General features: G+C 35.8%; 2 protein-coding genes across 2 annotated transcripts in view; both read right to left on the bottom strand.

Moving 5' to 3' along the window:
• Window positions 1-5,016: 5,016 nt before the first annotated feature.
• On the bottom strand, window positions 5,017-9,235 carry LOC123557426 (uncharacterized). Its single transcript, XM_045348869.2, has 2 exons — window positions 8,328-9,235; window positions 5,017-5,829 (listed from the first exon to the last, which is right to left on the bottom strand). The coding sequence occupies exons 1-2, from the start codon at window positions 8,873-8,875 to the stop codon at window positions 5,262-5,264; spliced, it is 1,116 nt and encodes a 371-aa protein (XP_045204804.1). The 5' UTR covers window positions 8,876-9,235; the 3' UTR covers window positions 5,017-5,261.
• A 3,931-nt stretch (window positions 9,236-13,166) lies between these two features.
• Window positions 13,167-22,632, bottom strand: part of LOC123557424 (uncharacterized) — a 32,034-nt gene continuing 22,568 nt past the window's right edge. The window contains exons 7-9 of the mRNA XM_045348868.2: window positions 22,410-22,555; window positions 20,981-21,116; window positions 13,167-15,720 (exon numbers count right to left, since the gene is read on the bottom strand). Of these exons, the coding sequence (XP_045204803.2) occupies window positions 15,483-15,720; window positions 20,981-21,116; window positions 22,410-22,555 (520 nt within the window). The 3' untranslated portion in view covers window positions 13,167-15,482. The remainder of the gene's footprint in view (window positions 15,721-20,980; window positions 21,117-22,409; window positions 22,556-22,632) is intronic.

Genomic DNA, 22,632 nt, shown 5'->3' with positions numbered 1-22,632 from the left:
AGGTCAAAAACTAGGTCACTAGGTCAAATCAAAGAAAAGCTTTGTGTATGCGATAGAGGCTGTATTTTTCATTAATCTTCATAAATGTTGGTCAGAATGATGACCTTGATGAAATCTAGGCCGAGTTCGAAAATGGGTCATCTGAAATCAAAAACTAGGTCACTAGTTCAAATCAAAGAAAAACCTTGTGTATGCGATAGAGGCTATATTTTTCAATTAATCTTAATGAATTTTGGTCAGAATGATTGCCAAGATGAAATCTAGGTCAGTTCGAATATATGTCATCTGGGATCAAAAAGTAGGCCACTAGGTCAAATCAAAGGAAAAGCTTGTATATGCAATAGAGGCTGTATTTTTCAATTGATCTTCCTGAAATTAAGTCAAAATGATAACCTTAATGAAGTCTAGGCCGAGGCGAAAATGGATTATCTGGGGTCAAAAAGTAGGTCACTAGATCAAATCAAATAAAAACCTAGTGTATGCGATATAGGTTGTATTTTTCAATTGATCTTCATGAAATTTGGTCAGAATGATTACATTGATGAAATCTAGGTCGGGTTTGAATATGGGTCATCTGGGATCAAAAATTAGGTCACTAGGTTAAATCAAAGAAAAACATTGTGTATGTGATAGAGGCTATATTTTTCAATTGATCTTCCTGAAATTAAGTCAGAATGATTGCCTTGATGAAATCTAGGTAAATTTGAATATGGTTCATCTTGGGTCAAAAAGTAGGTCACTAAGTCAAATAAAAGAAAAACATTGTGTATGCGATAGAGGCTGTATTTTTCAATTAATCTTCATGAATTTTGGTCAGAATGATTGCCTTGATGAAATCTAGGTCACTTCGAATATACGTCATCTGGGATCAAAAAGTAGGCCACTAGGTCAAATCAAAGGAAAAGCTTGTATATGCGATAGAGGCTGTATTTTTCAATTGATCTTCCTGAAATTAAGTCAAAATGATAACCTTAATGAAATCTAGGCCGAGTTTGAAAATGGGTCATCTGGGTTCAAAAAGTAGGTCACTAGGTCAAATCAAAGAAAAACCTTGTGTTACGATAGAGATTGTATTTTTTAATTGGTCTTCATGAAATTTGGTCAGAATAATTACATTGATGAAATCTAGGAAGGGTTTGAATATGGGTTATCTGGGGTCAAAAATTAGGTCACTAGTTCAAATCAAATAAAAACATTGTGTATGTGATAGAGGCTATATTTTTCAATTGATCTTCCTGAAATTAGGTCAGAATGATTGCCTTTATGAAATTTAGGTCGAATTTGAATATGAGTCATCTTGGGTCAAAAAGTAGGTCACTAAGTCAGATAAAAGAAAACCCTTGTGTATGCGATAGAGGCTGTATTTTAAATTGATCTTCATGAAATTTGGTCAGAATGATTACCTTGATGAAATCTAGGTCAGTTCGAATATATGTCATCTGGGATCAAAAAGTAGACCACTAGGTCAAATCAAAGGAAAAGCTTGTATATGCAATAGAGGCTGTATTTTTCAATTGATCTTCTGAAATTAAGTCAAAATGATACCTTATAAAATCTAGGCCGAGTTCGAAAATGGTCATCTGGGTTCAAAAATTAGGTCACTAGGTCAAATAAAAAAAAACCTTGTGTATGCGATAGAGATTGTATTTTTTAATTGGTCTTCATGAAATTTGGTCAGAATAATTACATTGATGAAATCTAGGTCGGGTTTGAATATGGGTCATCTGGGATCAAAAATTAGGTCACTAGGTTAAATCAAATAATAACATTGTGTATGTGATAGAGGCTATATTTTTCAATTGATCTTCCTGAATTTAAGTCAGAATGATTGCCTTGATGAAATCTAGGTAAATTTGAATATGGGTCATCTTGGGTCAAAAAGTAGGTCACTAAGTCAAATAAAAGAAAAACTTTGTGTATGCGATAGAGGCTGTATTTTTCAATTAATCTTCATGAATTTTGGTCAGAATGATTGCCTTGGTGAAATCTAGGCAAAGTTTGAAAAGGGGTCTTCTGGCTTCAAAAACTAGGTCACTAGGTCAAATCAAAGAAAAACCTTGTGTATGCGATAGAGGCTGTATTTTGCAATTAATCTTCATGAATTTTGGTCAGAATGATTGCCTTGATGAAATCCAGGTCAGTTCGAATATACGTCATCTGGGATCAAAAAGTAGGCCACTAGGTCAAATCAAAGGAAAAGCTTGTATATGCGATAGAGGCTGTATTTTTCAATTGATCTTCCTGAAATTAAGTCAAAATGATAACCTTCATGAAATCTAGGCCGAGTTTGAAAATGGGTCATCAGGGTTCTAAAAGTAGGTCACTAGGTCAAATCAAAGAAAAACCTTGTGTATGCGATAGAGATTGTATTTTTCAATTGGTTTTCATGAAATTTGGTCAGAATAATTACATTGATGAAATCTAGGAAGGGTTTGAATATGGGTTATCTGGGGTCAAAAATTAGGTCACTAGTTCAAATCAAATAAACACATTGTGTATGCGATAGAGGCTATATTTTTCAATTGATCTTCCTGAAATTAGGTCAGAATGATTGCCTTTATGAAATTTAGGTCGAATTTGAATATGAGTCATCCCGGGTCAAAAAGTAGGTCACTAAGTCAGATAAAAGAAAACCCTTGTGTATGCGAGAGAGGCTGTATTTTTCAATTGATCTTCATGAAATTTGGTCAGAATGATTCCCTTGATGAAATCTAGGTCAGTTCGAATATATGTCATCTGGGATCAAAAAGTAGGCCACTAGGTCAAATCAAAGGAAAAGCTTGTATATGCGATAGAGGCTGTATTTTTCAATTGATCTTCCTGAAATTAAGTCAAAATGATAACCTTAATAAAATCTAGGTCGAGTTCGAAAATGGGTCATCTGGGTTCAAAAAGTAGGTCACTAGGTCAAATCAAAGAAAAAACATTGTGTATGCGATAGAGATTGTATTTTTTAATTGGTCTTCATGAAATTTGGTCAGAATAATTACATTGATGAAATCTAGGAAGGGTTTGAATATGGGTTATCTGGGGTCAAAAATTAGGTCACTAGTTCAAATCAAATAAAAACATTGTGTATGTGATAGAGGCTATATTTTTCAATTGATCTTCCTGAAATTAGGTCAGAATGATTACCTAGATGAAATCTAGGTCAGTTCGAATATATGTCATCTGGGATCAAAAAGTAGCCCACTAGGTCAAATCAAAGGAAAAGCTTGTATATGCAATAGAGGCTGTATTTTTCAATTGATCTTCCTGAAATTAAGTCAAAATGATAATCTTAATAAAATCTAGGCCGAGTTCGAAAATGGGTCATCTGGGTTCAAAAAGTAGGTCACTAGGTCAAATCAAATAAAAACCTTGTGTATGCGATAGAGATTGTATTTTTTTATTGGTCTTCATGAAATTTGGTCAGAATAATTACATTGATGAAATCTAGGTCGAGTTTGAATATGGGTTATCTGGGGTCAAAAATTAGGTCACTAGGTCAAATCAAAGAAAAACCTTGTGTATGCGATAGAGGCTGTATTTTTCAATTAATCTTCATGAATTTTGGTCAGAATGATTGCCAAGATGAAATCTAGGTCAGTTCGAATATATGTCATCTGGGATCAAAAAGTAGGCCACTAGGTCAAATCAAAGGAAAAGCTTGTATATGCAATAGAGGCTGTATTTTTCAATTGATCTTCCTGAAATTAAGTCAAAATAATAACCTTAATAAAATCTAGGCCGAGTTCGACAATGGGTCATCTGGGGTCAAAAAGTAGGTCACTAGGTCAAATCAAAGAAAAACCCTTGTGTATGCGATAGAGGTTGTATTTTTCAATTTATCTTCATGAAATTAAGTCAGAATGATTGCCTTGATGAAATCTAGAATGATTAAATTGATGAAATCTAGGTCGAGTTTGAATATGGGTTATCTGGGGTCAAAAATAAGGTCACTAGCTCAAATCAAATAAAAACATTGTGTATGTGATAGAGGCTATATTTTTCAATTGATCTTCATGAAATTTGGTTAGAATGATTGCCTTGATGAAATCTAGGTCAAGTTCGAATATGGGTCATCTGGGTCGAAAAGTAGGTCAAAAGGTTAAATCAAAGTAAAACCTTGTGTATGCGATCAAGGCTAAATTTTTTGAACTGATCTTCATGAAATTTTGTCAGAATGATAGCCTTGATGAAATATAGGTCGAGTTCGAATATGGGTCATCCGGGTTTAAAAACCATGTCACTAGGTCAAATCAAGTAAAAACCTTGTGTATGCAATAGGGGCTGCATTTTACACTGGATTTCCATAAATTCTGGTCAGAATGGTTGCCTTGATGAAATCTAGGTCAAGTTTGAATATGGGTAGTCTAGAGTCAAATACTAGGTCATAGGTCAAATCAAAGTAAAACGTTGTGTATGCGATAGAGGCTGTAATTTTCAATTGATCTTCATGAAATTTGGTCAGAATGAAAGCCTTGATGAAATCTAGGTCAAGTTCGAATATGGGTCATCTGGGATCAAAAACTAGGTAACTAGGTCAAATCAAAGAAAATACTTATTTATACTCAAGATTTTTGCTCCAGTTTTAATGATAATTGGTCAGAATATTTTTTTCCATGAAATCACTAGGTTAAACATGTTTACACTGTTATGGTGTGTTATGGTGTGTTTCTCAGGTGAGCGACCTAGGGCCATCTTGGCCCTCTTGTTTAAGATACAGCCTTGAAATTTGGACAGTTTTGCAGACTGATCTTAAAACTGAATTTCAGTGATCATGAATGTAACCTACTGACCTTCTTACTTGTTTTTTAAGATACAGTCTTGAAATTTGGATGACGTTTACAGCTTTGCACTCCGATGTTAAAACTGACCTACTTTCTTAATACTTTAGCATCAATTTGACATTCGAAACATGTAGCTTATATTACTCAGGTTAGCGATAAAGGGTCATCATTACCCTCTTGTTATCAAAACAGGCCCAATCAAACTGAGTCCAGTATTATTTTAATGATTACTATGATTCCAAAAGATCTTCTGACAGACTTTATTTACAAATGTGTAGTGCAGTTCCTTTAAATAATAACATTTACAGCTGGGAAAATATCTCAAAACAGTTAAATTGTTCAATGAGTGACCCCATAATATACATTAACATGTACGCGATTTAATCGATTAACCAAAGTTAAATGCAATCCAGACATGTCAATAACAAATTCTGTACAATATCAGTTCCGAAAATACTGTTTAAACGAGCCTATTATCGGACTAGTATTTCAAACTTGCAGATTATCATTGTTCTGATGTTCATTTAAAGGCGAATGATGACTTTCTGAAGCTGTTAAGTTGCATAAAGACACATTTCTAGAAGAGCTAAAGGTAGTTTCTGAAGTGAAAACACTATGTGGTCCTCTCCTAGCGTCGCTATCTTTCGACAGTTTCTCAACAGACATTTGCTCCCCTTTGCCCAGCTGTCGTCGCCGGATAAGGACATAGACTCCAAGATTGAGACAGCCTCCTATATTGGAAAACGTTGTTACAAGGTGGAACAATGCTTGCGGTACGTTTTCTTCATCCACAATACCCCAAATACCGTATAACCCCATTGCCCACCATTGTATGAAGAACGCGGCTACGAATAATGACATAGCTCGTGCAGCACGATGTGAAGCGCGCATTGTTGCCGACATGCCACTCAATGACTTCTTTACGGCTTCTCCTTGATCGTGAATTCTCTTCCAAGTCATCATGTAAAGTACCGTGTTTGCGATAAGAATCAGTAAAAGAGGAACTGTGGTGAAGCAAATGTTTGCCACCTTGCCTTTAATTCCGTCAAAGTAGCAACTGAAAAACATGTTAAAAGATGTCATGACAGCATAGAAAATACTAGTACTACAAAAAGTAAATAATTAAATACATATATGTTTATATTTGTCTTCAGTTGCAAATTCTTTCGATATCTGATAGGTCATAAAAAGGTGTACGACTCGGAGTTATCATCGGATTAATGGGGAGGTGATAGGGACCCAAAAAACTCGCACTATATCTAAAAACTCACTGTAACGCTAGGTAGAAATTACATACTTCTTTCCAAAGTTTGACCGTAAGGCAAGGCAGTGAAGTTTGACTGTAACGCAAAGCAGAAATAACAGAATACTTGCCAGATCTGACTGTAACGCAAGGCAGAAATAACAGAATACTTGCCAAAGTTGACTGTAACGCAAGGCAGAAATAACAGAATACTTGCCAAATCTGACTGTAACGCAAGGCAGAAATAACAGAATACTTGTCAAAGTTGGCTGTAACGCAAGGCAGAAATAACAGAATACTTGCCAAAGTTGACTGTAACGCAAGGCAGAAATAACAGAATACTTGCCAAAGTTGACTGTAACGCAAGGCAGAAATAACAGAATACTTGCCAAATCTGACTGTAACGCAAGGCAGAAATAACAGAATACTTGCCAAAGTTGGCTGTAACGCAAGGCAGAAATAACAGAATACTTGCCAAAGTTGACTGTAACGCAAGGCAGAAATAACAGAATACTTGCCAAATCTGACTGTAACGCAAGGCAGAAATAACAGAATACTTGCCAAATCTGACTGTAACGCAAGGCAGAAATAACAGAATACTTGCCAAAGTTGGCTGTAACGCAAGGCAGAAATAACAGAAAACTTGCCAAAATTGGCTGTAACGCAAGAGAGAGATAACAGAATACTTGCCAAAGTTGACTGTAACGCAAGAGAGAGATAACAGAATACTTGCCAAAGTTGACTGAAACGCAAGGCAGAATAACAGAATACTTGCCAAAGTCTGACTGTAACGCAAGCAGAAAATAACAGAAACTTGCCAAATTGACTGTAACGCAAGGCAGAGATAACAGAATACTTGCCAAAGTTGACTGTAACGCAAGAGAGAGATAACAGAATACTTGCCAAAGTTGACTGTAACGCAAGGCAGAAATAACAGAATACTTGCCAAATCTGACTGTAACGCAAGGCAGAAATAACAGAATACTTGCCAAAGTTGACTGTAACGCAAGGCAGAAATAACAGAATACTTGCCAAAGTTGGCTGTAACGCAAGAGAGAGATAACAGAATATTTGCCAAAGTTGACTGTAACGCAAGGCAGAAATAACAGAAAACTTGCCAAAATTGGCTTAACACAAGGCAGAAATAACAAAATATTTGCCAAAGTTGGCTGTAACGCAAGGCAGAAATAACAGAATATTTGTCAAAGTTGGCTTAACACAAGGCAGAAATAACAAAATATTTGCCAAAGTTGACTGTAACGCAAGGCAGAAATAACAGAATACTTGCCAAAGTTGACTGTAACGCAAGGCAGAAATAACAGAATATTTGCCAAAGTTGACTGTAACGCAAGGCAGAAATAACAGAGTATTTGCCAAAGTTGACTTAACGCAAGGCATAAATAACTGAATATTTGCGAAAGTGTGACTGTAACGCAAGGCAGAAATAACAAAGTACTTGCCTTAGTTTTTAAAAAAGAAATTACAGAATATTAGAAGCTACTTCTACCACAACTGAGACAAATACGATGTGAACTTGGCTTATGATCCTTACAACCTCTTCTGAAGTTACAATGAAATGACTTCTTTGGTTTCAGAGATGTTCAAAGAACACAGTTTCCCCGTAAGAAAAGAAAATAATTTTGATGAGTAAACTTACATTGTGATCTCAAAGGTTTGTATGATTTTAGAAATGGAGAAATTCTCCAATTTAAAAGGGGATATAAATTTATCAAACAAAAGTCACAGCTATTGCTTTTCATATGTTACTTGTCTTATGATCTATAAAACATACTTGAACACTCAAATTGATATATATTAGACTTCCAGAGATAGGCGGGTTCGCACGGGACAGGGACAGACGGGGTGGGACAGGTACAGACGGTGCGGGACAGGGACAGGTACAGACAGGGCGGGACAGGGACAGACGGGGCGGGACAGGTATAGACGGGGCGGGACAGGGACAGACGGGGCGAGAGACAAAGTGGTTCCTATGATAGACCTTCTCCCCGCAAAGCTTGAAGGGGGGTGGGGCGGGAGGGGGGGGGGGGGGTGGGGTTTGGAGGAGGGGCGTAAAACGGGGCGAGACAAAGTGGTTCCTATGATAGACCTTCTCCCCGCAAAGCTTGAAGGTGGTGGGGGGCGAAGGGGCGTAAAATACAGGAATATCGTAACACAAGGTAGAATTTACAGAACATTTGCTGAAGTTTGACTGCTAACATCTGAATGTAAAACTTTAAAATTTGAAAGTGACGTGAGCTGCATGCGTAAAGATTACGTACATCAAGCTGACAGTTTTGTAATGTATTACTTACAATGTTCCGTTTGGACCGAGTTGTCCTGCTATACCGGCGATAGTTGCACCTAGAAAAGGAGCACCGAATGTCCACAGAAGAAGACGGAAGTCGCATCTTCCAAAATTCAAATTTTTATCAAAATACATCAGCATAAATGCATTAATTGCAACTATGTTCACCATAAGGTTCTGTGCAGTTATAAATATCGCAAGATTAAATCCGTAAAATTCACAAAGTTCTTTCGGATAAACATGATCCTTGACAATAACAATATGTAAATGGTCAGTAAAATGAGATATATTAAACAAGCCATCACATACAGCCAAATAAACTATGAATCTCTCGCTTTTCGACCAGTGGCTGAAGAAAATACGATAGCTCTGCCTTTTAAAAGATAATGTTATTGCTATGACGGCACAAACAAAACTACATGTGATACACAAGATTGCTGGAATATGAATGGCATAAAATGTATCATTTTCTACTCCATATACGGGAAGATCATAACCACTTTGCAAACCGGCATGTTTCACATCGGACCCATTCTCGTTCGTCGTACTTGTCATGTTTCCGTTAAATCTGCTTGTCGTTTGATATGCACAGATTTCTTAATGGTTATTTCTATATCACTAATATTGATACTCGTATTTGTAACGTTTTCTATTAAAGATAAAGAACATTAAATTTGATAATCAACACGTATTAAACAAAAGAATGTGAAAAAAAAATCCTTCTTCTTGTAAAATTCCGGATTTTAAGACATGTCCGACACAGTTCACACACTATTTAGCGCTTGTAGATTATATTTCTGGCATATTTGTAACTATCTAACCAACGTAACTTCCTTGTTTATGAAATGTCTGAGCTTGTTTTCCAAATTTTACATGACGAGTTTATCCTGGTTTATCTAAAACTTATCTAAAATGCGTATCTGACAGGACGTCAATGTTCAGTGTTCAATTTACTTTAAATTGGTCTAATTTCTAATTGGTTAACACTTATCAAGCGGAAGCAAAATCTAGTCAATATCCTCTTTTAAACTATATCACTGCATTTCAAAATTGTTATTTTGTTGTCAACTTATTTGTTTACAGAGTGGTTTAAAATGTTTAAGTTACAAACTTAATCAATTTGTTTTTATATTTGTTCAAGTTTTGCTTACATGCAGTTTGAAATCATGGCAACCAATGCATATTTGCTTGTGACGAAGAGATATAGATTTTGTGTTGTCCGTTCGGTTTTTCGTCCGCCGTGCGTTAGTTCGTCCGAAATTGAAAATGCGCATAATTATAAATTTAAAGTACTTTAGATAGAATCACCAACCCTCATATGGTTATTAATGAGCACATGATTTTACTCATACATAATATTATCCGCCTTGACCCGGTAAAATCCATAGTCCTCCCACCCCGCACCCACCCCCGTTTTGGTAAAACATATGCTCGGTTTTTTACTGTAGTTAAGTAACCTATTGGTGGATCTTCATGAAACGTAATACAAATATAGAGCTCTACAGGGTGGGGATGCAAGCGCAAATTTCGTAAGGATCTCTTCAGTACCTGAAGAGTTATTGCTCATTAATTGCCATGATACAAACGGTAACCCATCGATGGATCTTGATGAAATTCAATACTAATAAAGATCACTGTAGGGCAGTTGTGTACCTGCAACTCCTGACCAGAGGTAGACAAGTAGTCTGAGCCATAATACAGATAAACCACATCTGATTACCGGTATATTGTTTGTGAAATGAAATATAAATATATATAAATATATTATTGTGTTTTAACTTTATTTCAGGCGTCCGTATAATTTACACGTGTGTTTGAGAAGAACCACGTTTCGATATTGATGTGTGCACCCGTGTACTTTTCAATATTTTCTAAGGGGGCATGCTCCGTACCTGCCTTGAAACTATGGATCCGCCCTTGGCGAGTGCTTTTGAATGAAATATGCCACAATGTACAAACATGTACATGACAAAATTAAGAGTAACTGCATTGGATGATACACTGTCATTTATAAAGCAAAACAAAATGTAGCTTTTATAGTAAAATGTTCTTGTTTTTATGTAGAACATCATAATTTACAGAACAGATATTTTACGTCATAATTATATTAATCATAATCTAGGAAACTTTGACAAAATCTAGAATGTGTCTGTAGTACACAGGGTGTGCCCCCCCCCCCCCCCCCCCCACTGGTACATTTGTCACAAAGAAGGGGCAATAATTCAAATGTTTGCAGTCTTAAGGGGGTAATATAGCCTAAACTTACATTTTATGAAAAGGATTCAGTATTCTAGGCCATATACTTTTTGAGCTATGAGCATCACAAACAATAAATCCACTACTTTGGCTATTTCAAGGGCCGTAACTCTGTAATAAGCACTAAAATTCTCAAGAAGAATGTAAAGTGTGCAAGGTCACATCATGATAAAGACTCAAGCAAGGTTTCATGAATTTACATCAAGTACTTTTTGAGCTAGGCACATTATTAGGTGAAAATGTGCATTTCTGACTATTTCAGGGGCCATAACTTAAAAAATAAAGGGTGGAGCCTGCCAAAAAATAAGAGGTGCGCAAGTTTTTATCATGATCAAGACTCATGCAAGTTTTCATCCATTTATATCATATAATTTTTGAGCTAGATGCATCACAAGTTGAAAATGTGCATTTTTAACTATTTCAGGGGCAATAACTCTAGAAATAGGGGGCGGAGGCAGACAAAAAGTAGGAGGTACGCAAGTTCATATCATGATAAAGACTAAGGCAAGGTTTAAATTTGGATCAAATCCATTTAGTAATAACCGAGATAGAGTGAAAGTGGTTTAAAATTTTAACCTGAAATTCTAAGTAAAAGAGGGGCATAATTCAGGAAACATTGATACCAGAGTTATGGCCATTGAACCATATGATAAGGTGGAAAAACTATATTAAGTTTGAATCAAATCCATTTAGTAATAACTGAGATAGAGTGAAAGTGCATCAAAACTTTAACCTGAAATTCTAAGTAAAAAAGGGGAATAATTCATGAAATATTGCTGCAAGAGTTATGGCCCTTGTGTCATATGATGTGAGTGATGATGTTGAAGAACTATTTAACTATTTTAAGTTTGAATCAAATCCATTTAGTAATAACTGAGATAAGACTGAAAGCGCATGAAAACTTTAACCTGAAATTCTAAGTAAAGGGGGGGGGGGGGGGGGCATAATTCATGAAATATTGATACCAGAGTTATGGACCTTGTGTCATATGATGTGGGTGGTAAGGTGGAACAAATATTTTAAGTTTGAATCAAATACATTCAGTAATAACTGAGAAAGAGTGAAAGTGAATCAAAACTTTAACCTGAAATTCTAAGTAAAAAGGGGGATAATTCATAAAATATGCGTGTGAGAGTTATGGCCCTTGTGCCATATGATGTGGGTGATGATGAGGAATAACTATTTTAGGTTTGAAACAAATCCATCATGTAATTACAGAGATAAAGTGAAAGTGCATCAAAACTTTAACCAAAGTGCGGACGCGAAAGGACGCCGGCGCCACCGCCGACGCCGACGCCGGGTGGAGTAGGACAGCTCTCCATACTTCGTATAGTCGAGTTAAAAAGGAGGGCTGAAAAGTGGGGGACGAAATGACCAATTTGAAATCGTCACGGGATACGAAATGACCAAAATGAGACGAGCAAACTTCCCGCAACGACTACTTCCGCTTACGGCACATTAAATCACTGCAATCACGAGTTGTTTAACAGAACAGAACAGGATTTTTTTTAAATTGCATTATTCGCATCTAGATTGTAATATTCGCGCACATAATAGTTCAAATAACTAATTGAAGTGATTTTTGTCAAGAAGATTAGATAAATAAATAAATGTTGATAACAGAACTTTTTTGCAGTGTCATGTGACTTTCTCATAGTCACGCGGTATCTTGTGAATGCAGCGGTCTATAATGAACGCAAGGGAAGGTAACCGCTGTGAGGAGTTTGGGGACGAGTTGACTGTAAATCTTTTTTAAGGGAGATCACTCCGTGTGGCAGAGTGGCATGTGTGTAGGCCTAACTATAGTAAAGGAACCAGCGTGGGAGCCATCTGGTCTAGTCGCGTAAATGGCGGACAGCTTTTTAAACACTAATTTTTCACTTGACATGGTAAGAGAGGTCTAAATTTAAGCTGGTTTCTGTTTAAATTTCATTGTGGATGTATTTTTGACATTTTGGTAGAAAAAATGGGAGAGGAGGTTGTATTTGGTGAAGTGAAGTGAAGTGAAACTCAATTTTAGTACTTCCAGATCACAGCAGTGTGATTTTGATGTAATTGTACAGTAAGCAAATGTGACAAGAGTATTCTCACTTAGAAGATACATGACCCTTACTTTTCTTTTCATTTTACATAAGTTTTATCACAACTCTTTAAAATGAGGCAAGAATTTGTTCTCTGAAATAGGTCTAGCTATGTCTGGTAGCTCTTTAAAAATGTCAGTTTTATATAGAATATGTAGTGAATAATATTTACTGGTGTGTGACCTGTAGACGAATTCACTACCGAGGGGATTCAGGTTTATGACGTAAACTATTTCCACAGGTATCTTGCAACGGGTTATACTGTCTAGCAATACAGTTCAGAGCATCTGCACATCCCTTGAGAAAATATTATTTATTCCATTCGAAAACATGTGGAAATTTCATCCACCAATCAAAATGTACAGCTGTTAAATGTCCATCACGCAGCATGATCCAGCCATGCTATAGTTCCAAAGAGCAGATAATATTTCAACAGGACGGTTACTACCCTAGGTTCGTACTCTGGGTATATGAAGTTTAAAGTTAGAACAACTAAAGACCAAGCTGAATAACGGTTTTCAAATTTATTTACAAAGTCCTTAACAATAGTGAACAGCCAAGTTATAATACGAGAATATCATCATAAAATAAATTGTGACAACAAGTATAATAAGCTAGTAATGTAAGTCAATAATCCTGATTATGGAGAGCCAGCAGGGAACCCAAAGGCTGTGACGGAAGAAGCCGCCCGCAACCCGAATTATAAAATCTCACTACAGGGTCATGACAGAATAAAAATATGAATGTCTGCACCCTTTAGAGAGATGTAAACAGGGATCCACTTGGGAACCGCCCTTGAGAAAATAGCTGCCGGGAACCCGATTTGTGACTAACAAGCGTACTAGACGTAGGGTCAGAGTTGCTGACCTAGTTAAAATAATTTACGTACACTTTTAATAATAATTAAACTGGTATAAAATTAGCATATTAGCATATTAACATATTTATAAAGAATTAATGTTTTGCTCAAATCATAAATACAACTCTCTCTCTCATCTTAAAGATACATTAGATTGCTCTAAGAATTAATGTGTAGTTTTAACAAACTTTAGATTTGCTGTAAAACAAATGTAATCTAAATGTTCAGAATAAAAGGAAATTAATTCATGCGATTGCAGAATTAAGTTAGAAAAGTCAAACCCGTAACAATTACAAACAATATCATTCTTACTAGTCTAGCTACGTAATTACACAAACGAAATACCAATTTAACTTATTTTGTAATTTCTCATTGTTCGATATATACATTTTAATATATAAATTTTGTGTAAACCAATGCATCATCATTGAAAGCAATAAATAACTTGGGCTAAAAGATAAAAACTTAATAACGTTAATGTCGTAAAATTTCTTTAAAGGAATTTATGCATTATTTTACTTTTTTTCATGCACTTCTAAACTTTCTATCAGGGCCTCACTACAACTTATAAAATAACTGTCAGTGTAAGTCATAAGAAAAGTGTGCATGTTGTATATTGAATACAAAGAGATTTAAAGACCCACTACGACCTAGTGACCTACTTTTTCCTCCAACATTAACTTCGTGCAAATCATTCTGATAATATCATTCTGATAATACTGGTATAATACAGCTATTCTACAAGATGACAGGTGGACAATTTAGGCCCAATCTGACTAAAGTACATCTCCTATTACGCTACGCTTAGGATCTGAAGACAAGCTATTGATAGCCCCGTTCTGACGACCCTTCCGCTAGCCAATCAAAGGCTTACTTACAACATTTTGCAGGCCTATATTTAGCCTTGGTTTTTGATAATAACAATTCTTATGTCGTAAATATCCGGTTAGCTCAGTCGGTAGGGCACTTGCTTAGTAAGCGAGGGCTCCTGGGTTCGAGCCCTGAACTGACTGCACATTTTTCTTACTCTTTGACATTCGAACAAGTCGTCTGATTGATAAAAATAGATTTGCGAAAATAAAAGTAGTAATATTGGAAATCCAAAATATACAGAAGACGAATGTGAATGGATCATCCTCAGATCTTCGTTTAGAAGATCAAGTACTTTAGTCAGATTGATTTAGGCCCTCCCTGAATTAATGTGTTTTCACAACTTCATCTGCAATCTTATTCAGTAATTCTCTTTTCAGTATAGTTTTATAAACATAGAATAATAACTATCTTACACTGTAGAAACAAAGTGTGTTCTAAACTCACCTTAATAAACCAACTACTGTGCATAATACTACATTAATTTAATAATATATTTAGACATTAAACACATTGTTTTTGGCGTTATATATGCCACTGTCAATTTGTAACTAGATACTTGTTATTTCACATTTTCTTCATGCAAAGCATGTATAATTACCGTCATGGAAATACAAAAGAATACAGTTATTTTGTGGCGCTTCTTTAAACAAATGTAGGTCATATTTTGTCTGCCTGATCAGTTGTTGGGAAAAGAACCTTTTTGATTTTTCTTTCACTTTTGACCAATGTTTTATGTTGGTCAATTCAGAGTTGTTTCCCTTAAATTTTCTTGTGTAGGTCCCATTTTTAATATTTATTCTCTAGCAATGCTGACAGTTTGAGGCGATAATATTAAATAATGAATGCTCTACGCGCGTTTTTTATGTACGTGACGCCTAAATTAAATAACTGCATTATACAGATAAAGCGTTTTTAAAGTCCTAGGGTGTATTACACAAAATACTTATGCACAGACTTTAAAAATAACTTGTTAAAAACAATCAGAAAACTATTCATTTGGTCATACACACATATTTCTGCAATATTTGAAGAACGCTTAGAAACATGATATGACACAGGCAGCCATTGAAGGCATTGCGTCTATTTGTAAGCTTTAACATTGAAATAACTGTAAGTTTGCATGTAAAGCAGAAAAGCACAAAAGGAATAACCAAATCGTTGGCATTTGTGCATGAGATCTGGATGATCTTGCGAGGATCTCTGCTTCAAGATTCACTGGGCAGTGGCAGGACGTAGGCATCGAACCGCAAAATATAGCATTGAGATGGACTGCATTTACCAAACAATGCCTTAGCACGTCCTCGATACACCGTGTTGCGGCGTCGTAAACGCTGCAGAGAAAAAGAAAAGACATGTCTGGTTAAAATTAGCAATAATCAAGTGCAAACAACTTGAAATACATTTTGGAAAAGTCGAATTTTAAGTATAGGACAGAATAGGCCCAAAACAGTTCTAACAATATTTTTGTCTCATATTCAATGGAAGGTACATTCATCCTTGCACCTACACGGAGGGTGATCCAACATATGTATTCCCAAATGGGCACCGCTTAAAATCATATGTTGTGCTTCCGGTAGTACATATGTGGTAAACATTTCACAGAAAAACTGGTGAGATTTTTATTTGTGATTGAATTTTGTGAACATGACATTGATTTGCCGAAATATCGCGATGTAGTGCAACCGAGTATACATTACTAACCACGAAAGTGCATTTACCTTACCTGTATTTGTAGAAATGACAGGGAAAAACTTATCCTCCGTGAAGCGGTATGATTGAAAATTAGCAACATTTTATCAACAGATGGAAATATGTTGTAATTGCCCTGCGCCTGCTTAATTTTTGCCCTTGACACCTTCCGTATGCTAAACCCCACCAGAAGAAAAATTTTATGGCGACCACTTTTCTAGAAAAATATTTATTGGCGAAAGAAACGAATGGGATACATTCTGTTTTGCATGGGCTACATATGTGATGCATTACTTTTTTTAAAACTGAGCAGATTTTGAGCTTAAATGGTACCTGGATAAAGAAACGAACTGAAAATATGTGCCAAGTATATGTCACATCATTCCAAATATTATATACATGTGTATTAAAGGGTTAACCTGTGACCTCGGGGCAATTAGAAACGAGCACAGCTTTAAGCTTATATTAGATGTTGTAGAACATTTCCAGTTAAGAGTCAACGCGTCTCTCCTTAATCCGAAGGCGTTTTTGTGTTGCTGACCTGTGAATGTCGGAAATATACATGTTTAGTTTGGTGTATAGTATAGTAGTTGAGCGGTGTTCGTGCCCGTGGCATAACTTAATAACCATTCAAGGTATTGACGTTGAATTTGGCATAAAGGTTGTAACGATAATACAATGTGCAGAGTGCATGAATCAAATCAATTGATCAAAGGTCAAGGTCACAATTGGAGCTCTGAGGTCACATTTGTCCGGAGCATAGCTTAATAATTATTCAAGGTATTGACTTCAAACTTGGCGTAATGATAGATGGCAAAGAGGCAAATTGTAGAGCGCATGCACTTTGTCGGCGGATCAAAGGTCAAGGTCACAAGTATAATTTATTTTTTGTTTCCAGAGAATAACTTTATAACAATTTAAGGTATTCACTTTAAACTTGTTATATAGGTGGGTGGTGATGCGAAGATGTAAGCAGTTTAACAATCCACATTACCCTTTCTCTCCCACAACCCCATCCCCGCTACCAAAAGACTTTCTTTCTTGTGCCGTATTAGTCCGTCACTTCCGCCGCACAAAACACCCCTACCCCAACCTAACCACATTGCACACCTGTACCACCTCCGACTAACACATTCCAAAAACCTGTCCTTTATATATTATGAGCACAACTTCAAAACTATTCAATGTTTTGACTTTAAACTTGAAACATAGGGGATGGTTATGAGACGATTTGAGCAGCATAACTTCCCACACTTACTTCACACACCCCGTAAACAAGTGACCGAGAATTGTAGTGGCAATACAGACGTTTCCTACACATTGTCTCATCATGGGGAACGTTTGGGTACGACACTAAGATAATCGTTCAATGCACATAAAAGTTATGGACCAGAAACAATGTTTTACTTAACCTTCAACAGTGGCCTTGACCTTTGACCTACAAGCATAAGTCATTTACGTGCATAATCTACATATTGCCTTCTATTCACATACCAAGTTTTATGAACCTAGCTTGAATACTCTTTGAGAAATTGCACGATCCAGATTTGCGGACGGACGGGCGGACGGACAAGGTGGCGACAAAATGCTACCCCCTTCGGGAATTATAAAAAGAAAATTTCTCATTTATGCTGATTCCTATAGCATTTTTTTCTGACCTGTGTCTTTCGTACGTTAGATATGAATTTCCGATTAAATTATATTTTCACTACATACAGAATATGACATTAAATGGTAAATAGCATTTTATGATATGCAGATGGCACTTTAGTCAGCACTCTAGGTGTCTTAAGGATCCACAACCAAGTCAAACTATCAACTTTAAGTGATTTAAAATGTCACCAATACGAAATCACATTGTTACTGATGAAATATTTTACCTCCTTTTTACCAATGACTTAGATACGGTGTAACTGCCGAAAACTACACATTAGTCGGAACAAGAAATGCCAAAATACTTCAGAAAATGGGAAAAACATGAAATTTGGCATAGATTTTTATCACAGTAAAATATGGGATCCTTTTGATATCTTTCAAGATGGCCGCCAAAACTCATTCTAATGAAAGGTCATTATATTTACGTTCGTCCCAAAAATGCAAGTGCACCGAAACATAAATGTATATGATAAGATAAATATTAACTTTGAATCAAAATCACAGAATAACAATTCAAATGTTGTTATTTTCTTTCTATTTCTGTGGTAACGGCAAAAATATAACCACTAAAAGTCAGTTTCATATTATCATAGAAAAAATGTTCGTCATTTTTTATATTTTTCTATTTTTGTTTATGTAGTTTGTACAATATAACTTGTATTCTCTCCACTACGACAGATTAAAGAATGTTGGTAATCCTCTACCAGTATTTAGCCGGGTTGCCCACGTATGCCTGTCAATCTGTCAGTCATGCAAAGTGGTCTTCTGCGATAACTTTAAAAGTATAATATATATTTTTATGAAGCGAGGTACATGGAAAGATGGCAATGCGGAGAATGCCAAAGTCATTTAGATTTGTTGCTGTGGCAACAAATGTGGTTGCTATGGCAACATAAAAGAATATGACAAAAAAGTGTCATCTTGCGATTTCTTCCAAAGCACGAGAGGCTTTTTCTTGACAAATTGAACGTAGATAGAAGGAAAATTATTTTCTCCGTTAGTTCATCTGTTCGTTCGCCCGTCTGTTTGTCCGTCTATCAGTTATAAATGATGGATTCTTCTATAATTTCAGAGGTACAAAATTTAAAGATTTCTTCATGAAACCTGGTTTATAGATGGTATGTAATTTGGAGAATATGCAGATCCTTTCACTTAGTTTCTATGTAAAAATTCCTATGACACAAAATATGACAATTTGCCCCTTTTGGTTCGGGACATTTAAATGCAATAATATAATGTTATTGATCAACCTACCCGCCCACTTAGCTCAATAGGGAGAGCGCAGATCTACCGATCGCGGGGTCATGATTCTCCGTGACGATTTTATAAAAAGACATTGTGTCTGAAATCATTCGTCCTCCACCTTTGATTCATGTGGGGAAGTTGGCAGTTACTTGTGGAGAACATGTTTGTACTGGTACAGAATCCAGAACACTGGTTAGGTTAACTGCCCGCCGTTACATAACTGAAATACTGTTAAAAAGCGGCGTTAGACCCAATACAAACAAATACAAATTAGTCAACCGATTTCATATTGGCCTTGTTATTTGTCCAAGGGTTGTCATATTGGCCCAAGGCCGTATACGACTGCCCGAGGACAAATAGCTAGTGCAATATGAAATCGCTTGATTAATGATGATTTTATTATTCAACTTTCGAGTACTGGCGGTAACACCGTAAGAACTCTTTGTGTTACCTCACGGCAGTTATGCACGTTCAGGTCAAACATTTTGTTATAAGCATTATCTTTTAAGCCAGTGAAACAGAATGGGATGTATTCAGGTGTGTGTGAATAATTTTGAGAGATATTTTGATGCCTATAACTGGAACTTATATTTGAGCTGTGATAGATACTGCTTCAAAGGTCATTTCTTTGTTGGCTGCAGGCAACGAGACATAAAATTGCACACATTGATCAAGATAATATAATATGATAATAGAACCAACAAATCACATATTATACACCCCATACCTCGTTTTATTTGTATTAGACCGTCAAATCTACCATTCTCGTTTGTGCATTTGTCCGTATTGTTTATAAACCATTGAAGCGTGCTTAATCTATTTCTATCTTGAAACTTGTAAATCAAGTCTCGTGCGCATTCTGTTGTTCTTATTACATTCAATTTCATTGGAGCGCGAACGTGCACCATCCATTTTTGCTACAAAATTATTCAATGGTCATTTTTTTTACGCACATTGCTGAATCTGTTGCTGAGTATGACGGCCAATGACTTTACATCTGTGCTTCTTCCACGGTAAGTAGGCGGGCTAGATATGGTCGGTTTCATATTATCTCGTGGGGAGGAGCTGGGGATGTTTCACCCACTTGTATCATTTTTCTTGTTTTGTGAAATATGGACTAATTTTGTAGCCTTTTGGCTCTATATAATGTCATGTTTCTTCTTTGGTATTTTTACATAAAAATCAGATAAAAAGATATACCAGTACATCACACGTCTATATCAAAAGTTGTGGAATGGTCTAAAAACTGAAACAGTGTCAACTGACTTATATTCTTATTGAAATTCTTGGTGTAAACGTGATCATGACTAAATGTACAGTAAACACGATCATTCAAACGTCTTCTGTAAAATATAGCTTAAGAACAAACGATCAAATAGGTCGAAATTGATTTCCTCCCTACACATTCGAATTAGATGTTGAATAAATACGTAATATAGGCTAATTTGGTTATTAATTCAAAATCAAAGGTAAACGCTAAACGTGTGCGTAATTAAGGGTGGCAACTGATTCTGCCTTTGCGACCAGTGCAGATCAAGATCAGCCTGCACGGAATTGCAGGCTATTCTGTCAGTAAATTTTCAGTGAACAACCCTTCAAATAATAAGTGGTATTGCCCAAATTGAATGATGGACCACTCCATTTTCGAAATTTAGCAGGGAAAAGGTTGAGTAACTTAAAATCAGAGCTAATCCGTGTAAACAATATCCACACAGCAGGTGCGCGTTACGTACATACTGACCCTTGATATTACGTGAACACAGCTGAACATAAAACAAAATTAGTCAAGCATATGTTGCAAACGTACACCTAAAATTATAACTGTATGCAAAGTCATACTACTGTACTCTTGGTCACATATAACATTTAAAGGACTCTGTAGCTAATGAGGTAAATATATCACACAAAATAAGAGAACTGACACAAGTTCAATCTGCAGAATAATTAAATAAGGTTAATTGTTCGTATTTTCTCCAAATAAATATGTAATCCTAAAATTACCTGCAGATATCATTGACGGATACATTTCCTCCCTGACGCAGTAGCTCTGTTTGATTATTGATGGCATTTCCATAGATATCATTTATACAATGCTCGAGTTTCTTTCTGTGTGGATGTTCACAGTGATGATTTCTATCTGTTAATGGAATTCAAAATTACGATTGCAAAACATTTTGACATTATCCTTACATTTTTGTGAATAAAGAGAATCTCTAATCCGCTCTTTCTGTCTCTCTCTATGTGCCTCATTTTCAAGTTAATGAAATATGTAACGCACGCCAAAACAAAGATGCAAGACTATTTTCGATTGGTGCTTCAGTCAAAACAAAGATGCAAGACCATTTTCGATTGGTGCTTCAGTCAAAACAAACATGCAAGACCATTTTCGATTGGTGCTTCAGTCAAAACAAACATGCAAGACCATTTTCGATTGGTGCTTCAGTCAAAACAAAGATGTGGCTACTCAGGGAATCAAATAATATTGAAACGTGCCATCACAGTGTCAAAACCATTTTGTTATGTTTTCTTGGAGTAGTATTGATGTCTTTAAGTATTTACTTGGTAATTTTTTCTCTACTTATTATTGCATTAGTTTAATGTCATGTCTTCATTTTTATATTGCATTTTAATGCACATACAGTGCATCCCATTCTGGCTGTAACCATGTTTGCACTGCATTCTAGGTATTTACTCTTGACAATTAGCATACTTATAGAAGACATCCAATGGCCTGTCTTTCACTAAAACATTCTATATTTAGATATTTAATTTAAATTTAGAGAATCCTCATCAAATACATTTAATTTTATTAAATACATGTATATAAAATCATAACTACATGTCATGCAGTGTACACATTTATACCGTCTTCAGTCATACAGCGTGTACTGTGTTTTACCTAAATACAAGTACTGTTAAGGTTTAGCAGTAGATCACCAAACCACAGACAATTTTGGTAAACGAACCACACCTTAACCAACAATCTACATGTATATGTCCAACACTGTCCCGTACCATTTGATGCTTAAAATATTTTCAAAAAGTTGCATCCCTTAAAAAAATGTCATTTATAAAGAAATAAACTGCTCAAAACGAAGACATGCGCTGAACTGTCCAAAAGTGTGGCCCCTTCATGCAGTCTCTTTCCGGAATAAATATATGTATATAAGTAAATTGACAATGGTTGTGAAGGATAATATAATACTTTTATATGCTGTTTAATTTTCATCACGGTAAAACAACTCCTTCTTTCTATGATCTGGTGATGTTCGATTTTTTTCCAAAACGTGGACCTAGCTCTAAATACAAATATGCTTACATAAACTATTATATACTATCTGTTCATGTTTTCAAACATGAAATCTGGGTCTAGTATTACTTTATAACAGGTGTATAAAATGCATTAGTTCTTTAAACATTATATTTTTACCTTTTTCTTTTTTAATGTCGCATCTAAATCTTTCAAACCGCATAAATCTGTCAAGCTCAAATTCCATATTCGACAAAATATCTTCATCGTGTAAAGAGGCTAGTCTCTCGAGTTGAAAGCACTGCCTCATTGTCATCACTGATTTACTGTGGAACACAAGAAAATATAAATAATAGAGAAAGAACCGAATTTCAACAGATAAAATTAAGGCACTGTTTTGCAA

Source organism: Mercenaria mercenaria, chromosome 5 (assembly GCF_021730395.1).
Source record: "Mercenaria mercenaria strain notata chromosome 5, MADL_Memer_1, whole genome shotgun sequence".
NCBI classification, from domain to species: domain Eukaryota; kingdom Metazoa; phylum Mollusca; class Bivalvia; order Venerida; family Veneridae; genus Mercenaria; species Mercenaria mercenaria.
Note: the sequence above shows the minus strand (reverse complement) of the source record. Positions and strands in the feature narration are given on the sequence as shown.

Coding starts and splice junctions, on each gene's coding strand:
- LOC123557426 (XM_045348869.2), bottom strand. CDS start 8,875: ATGACAAGTACGACGAACGAGAATGGGTCCGATGTGAAACATGCCGGT. Junction 5,830..8,327: donor CTCGGTCCAAACGGAACATT/GTAAGTAATACA, acceptor CATGTTTTTCAG/TTGCTACTTTGACGGAATTA.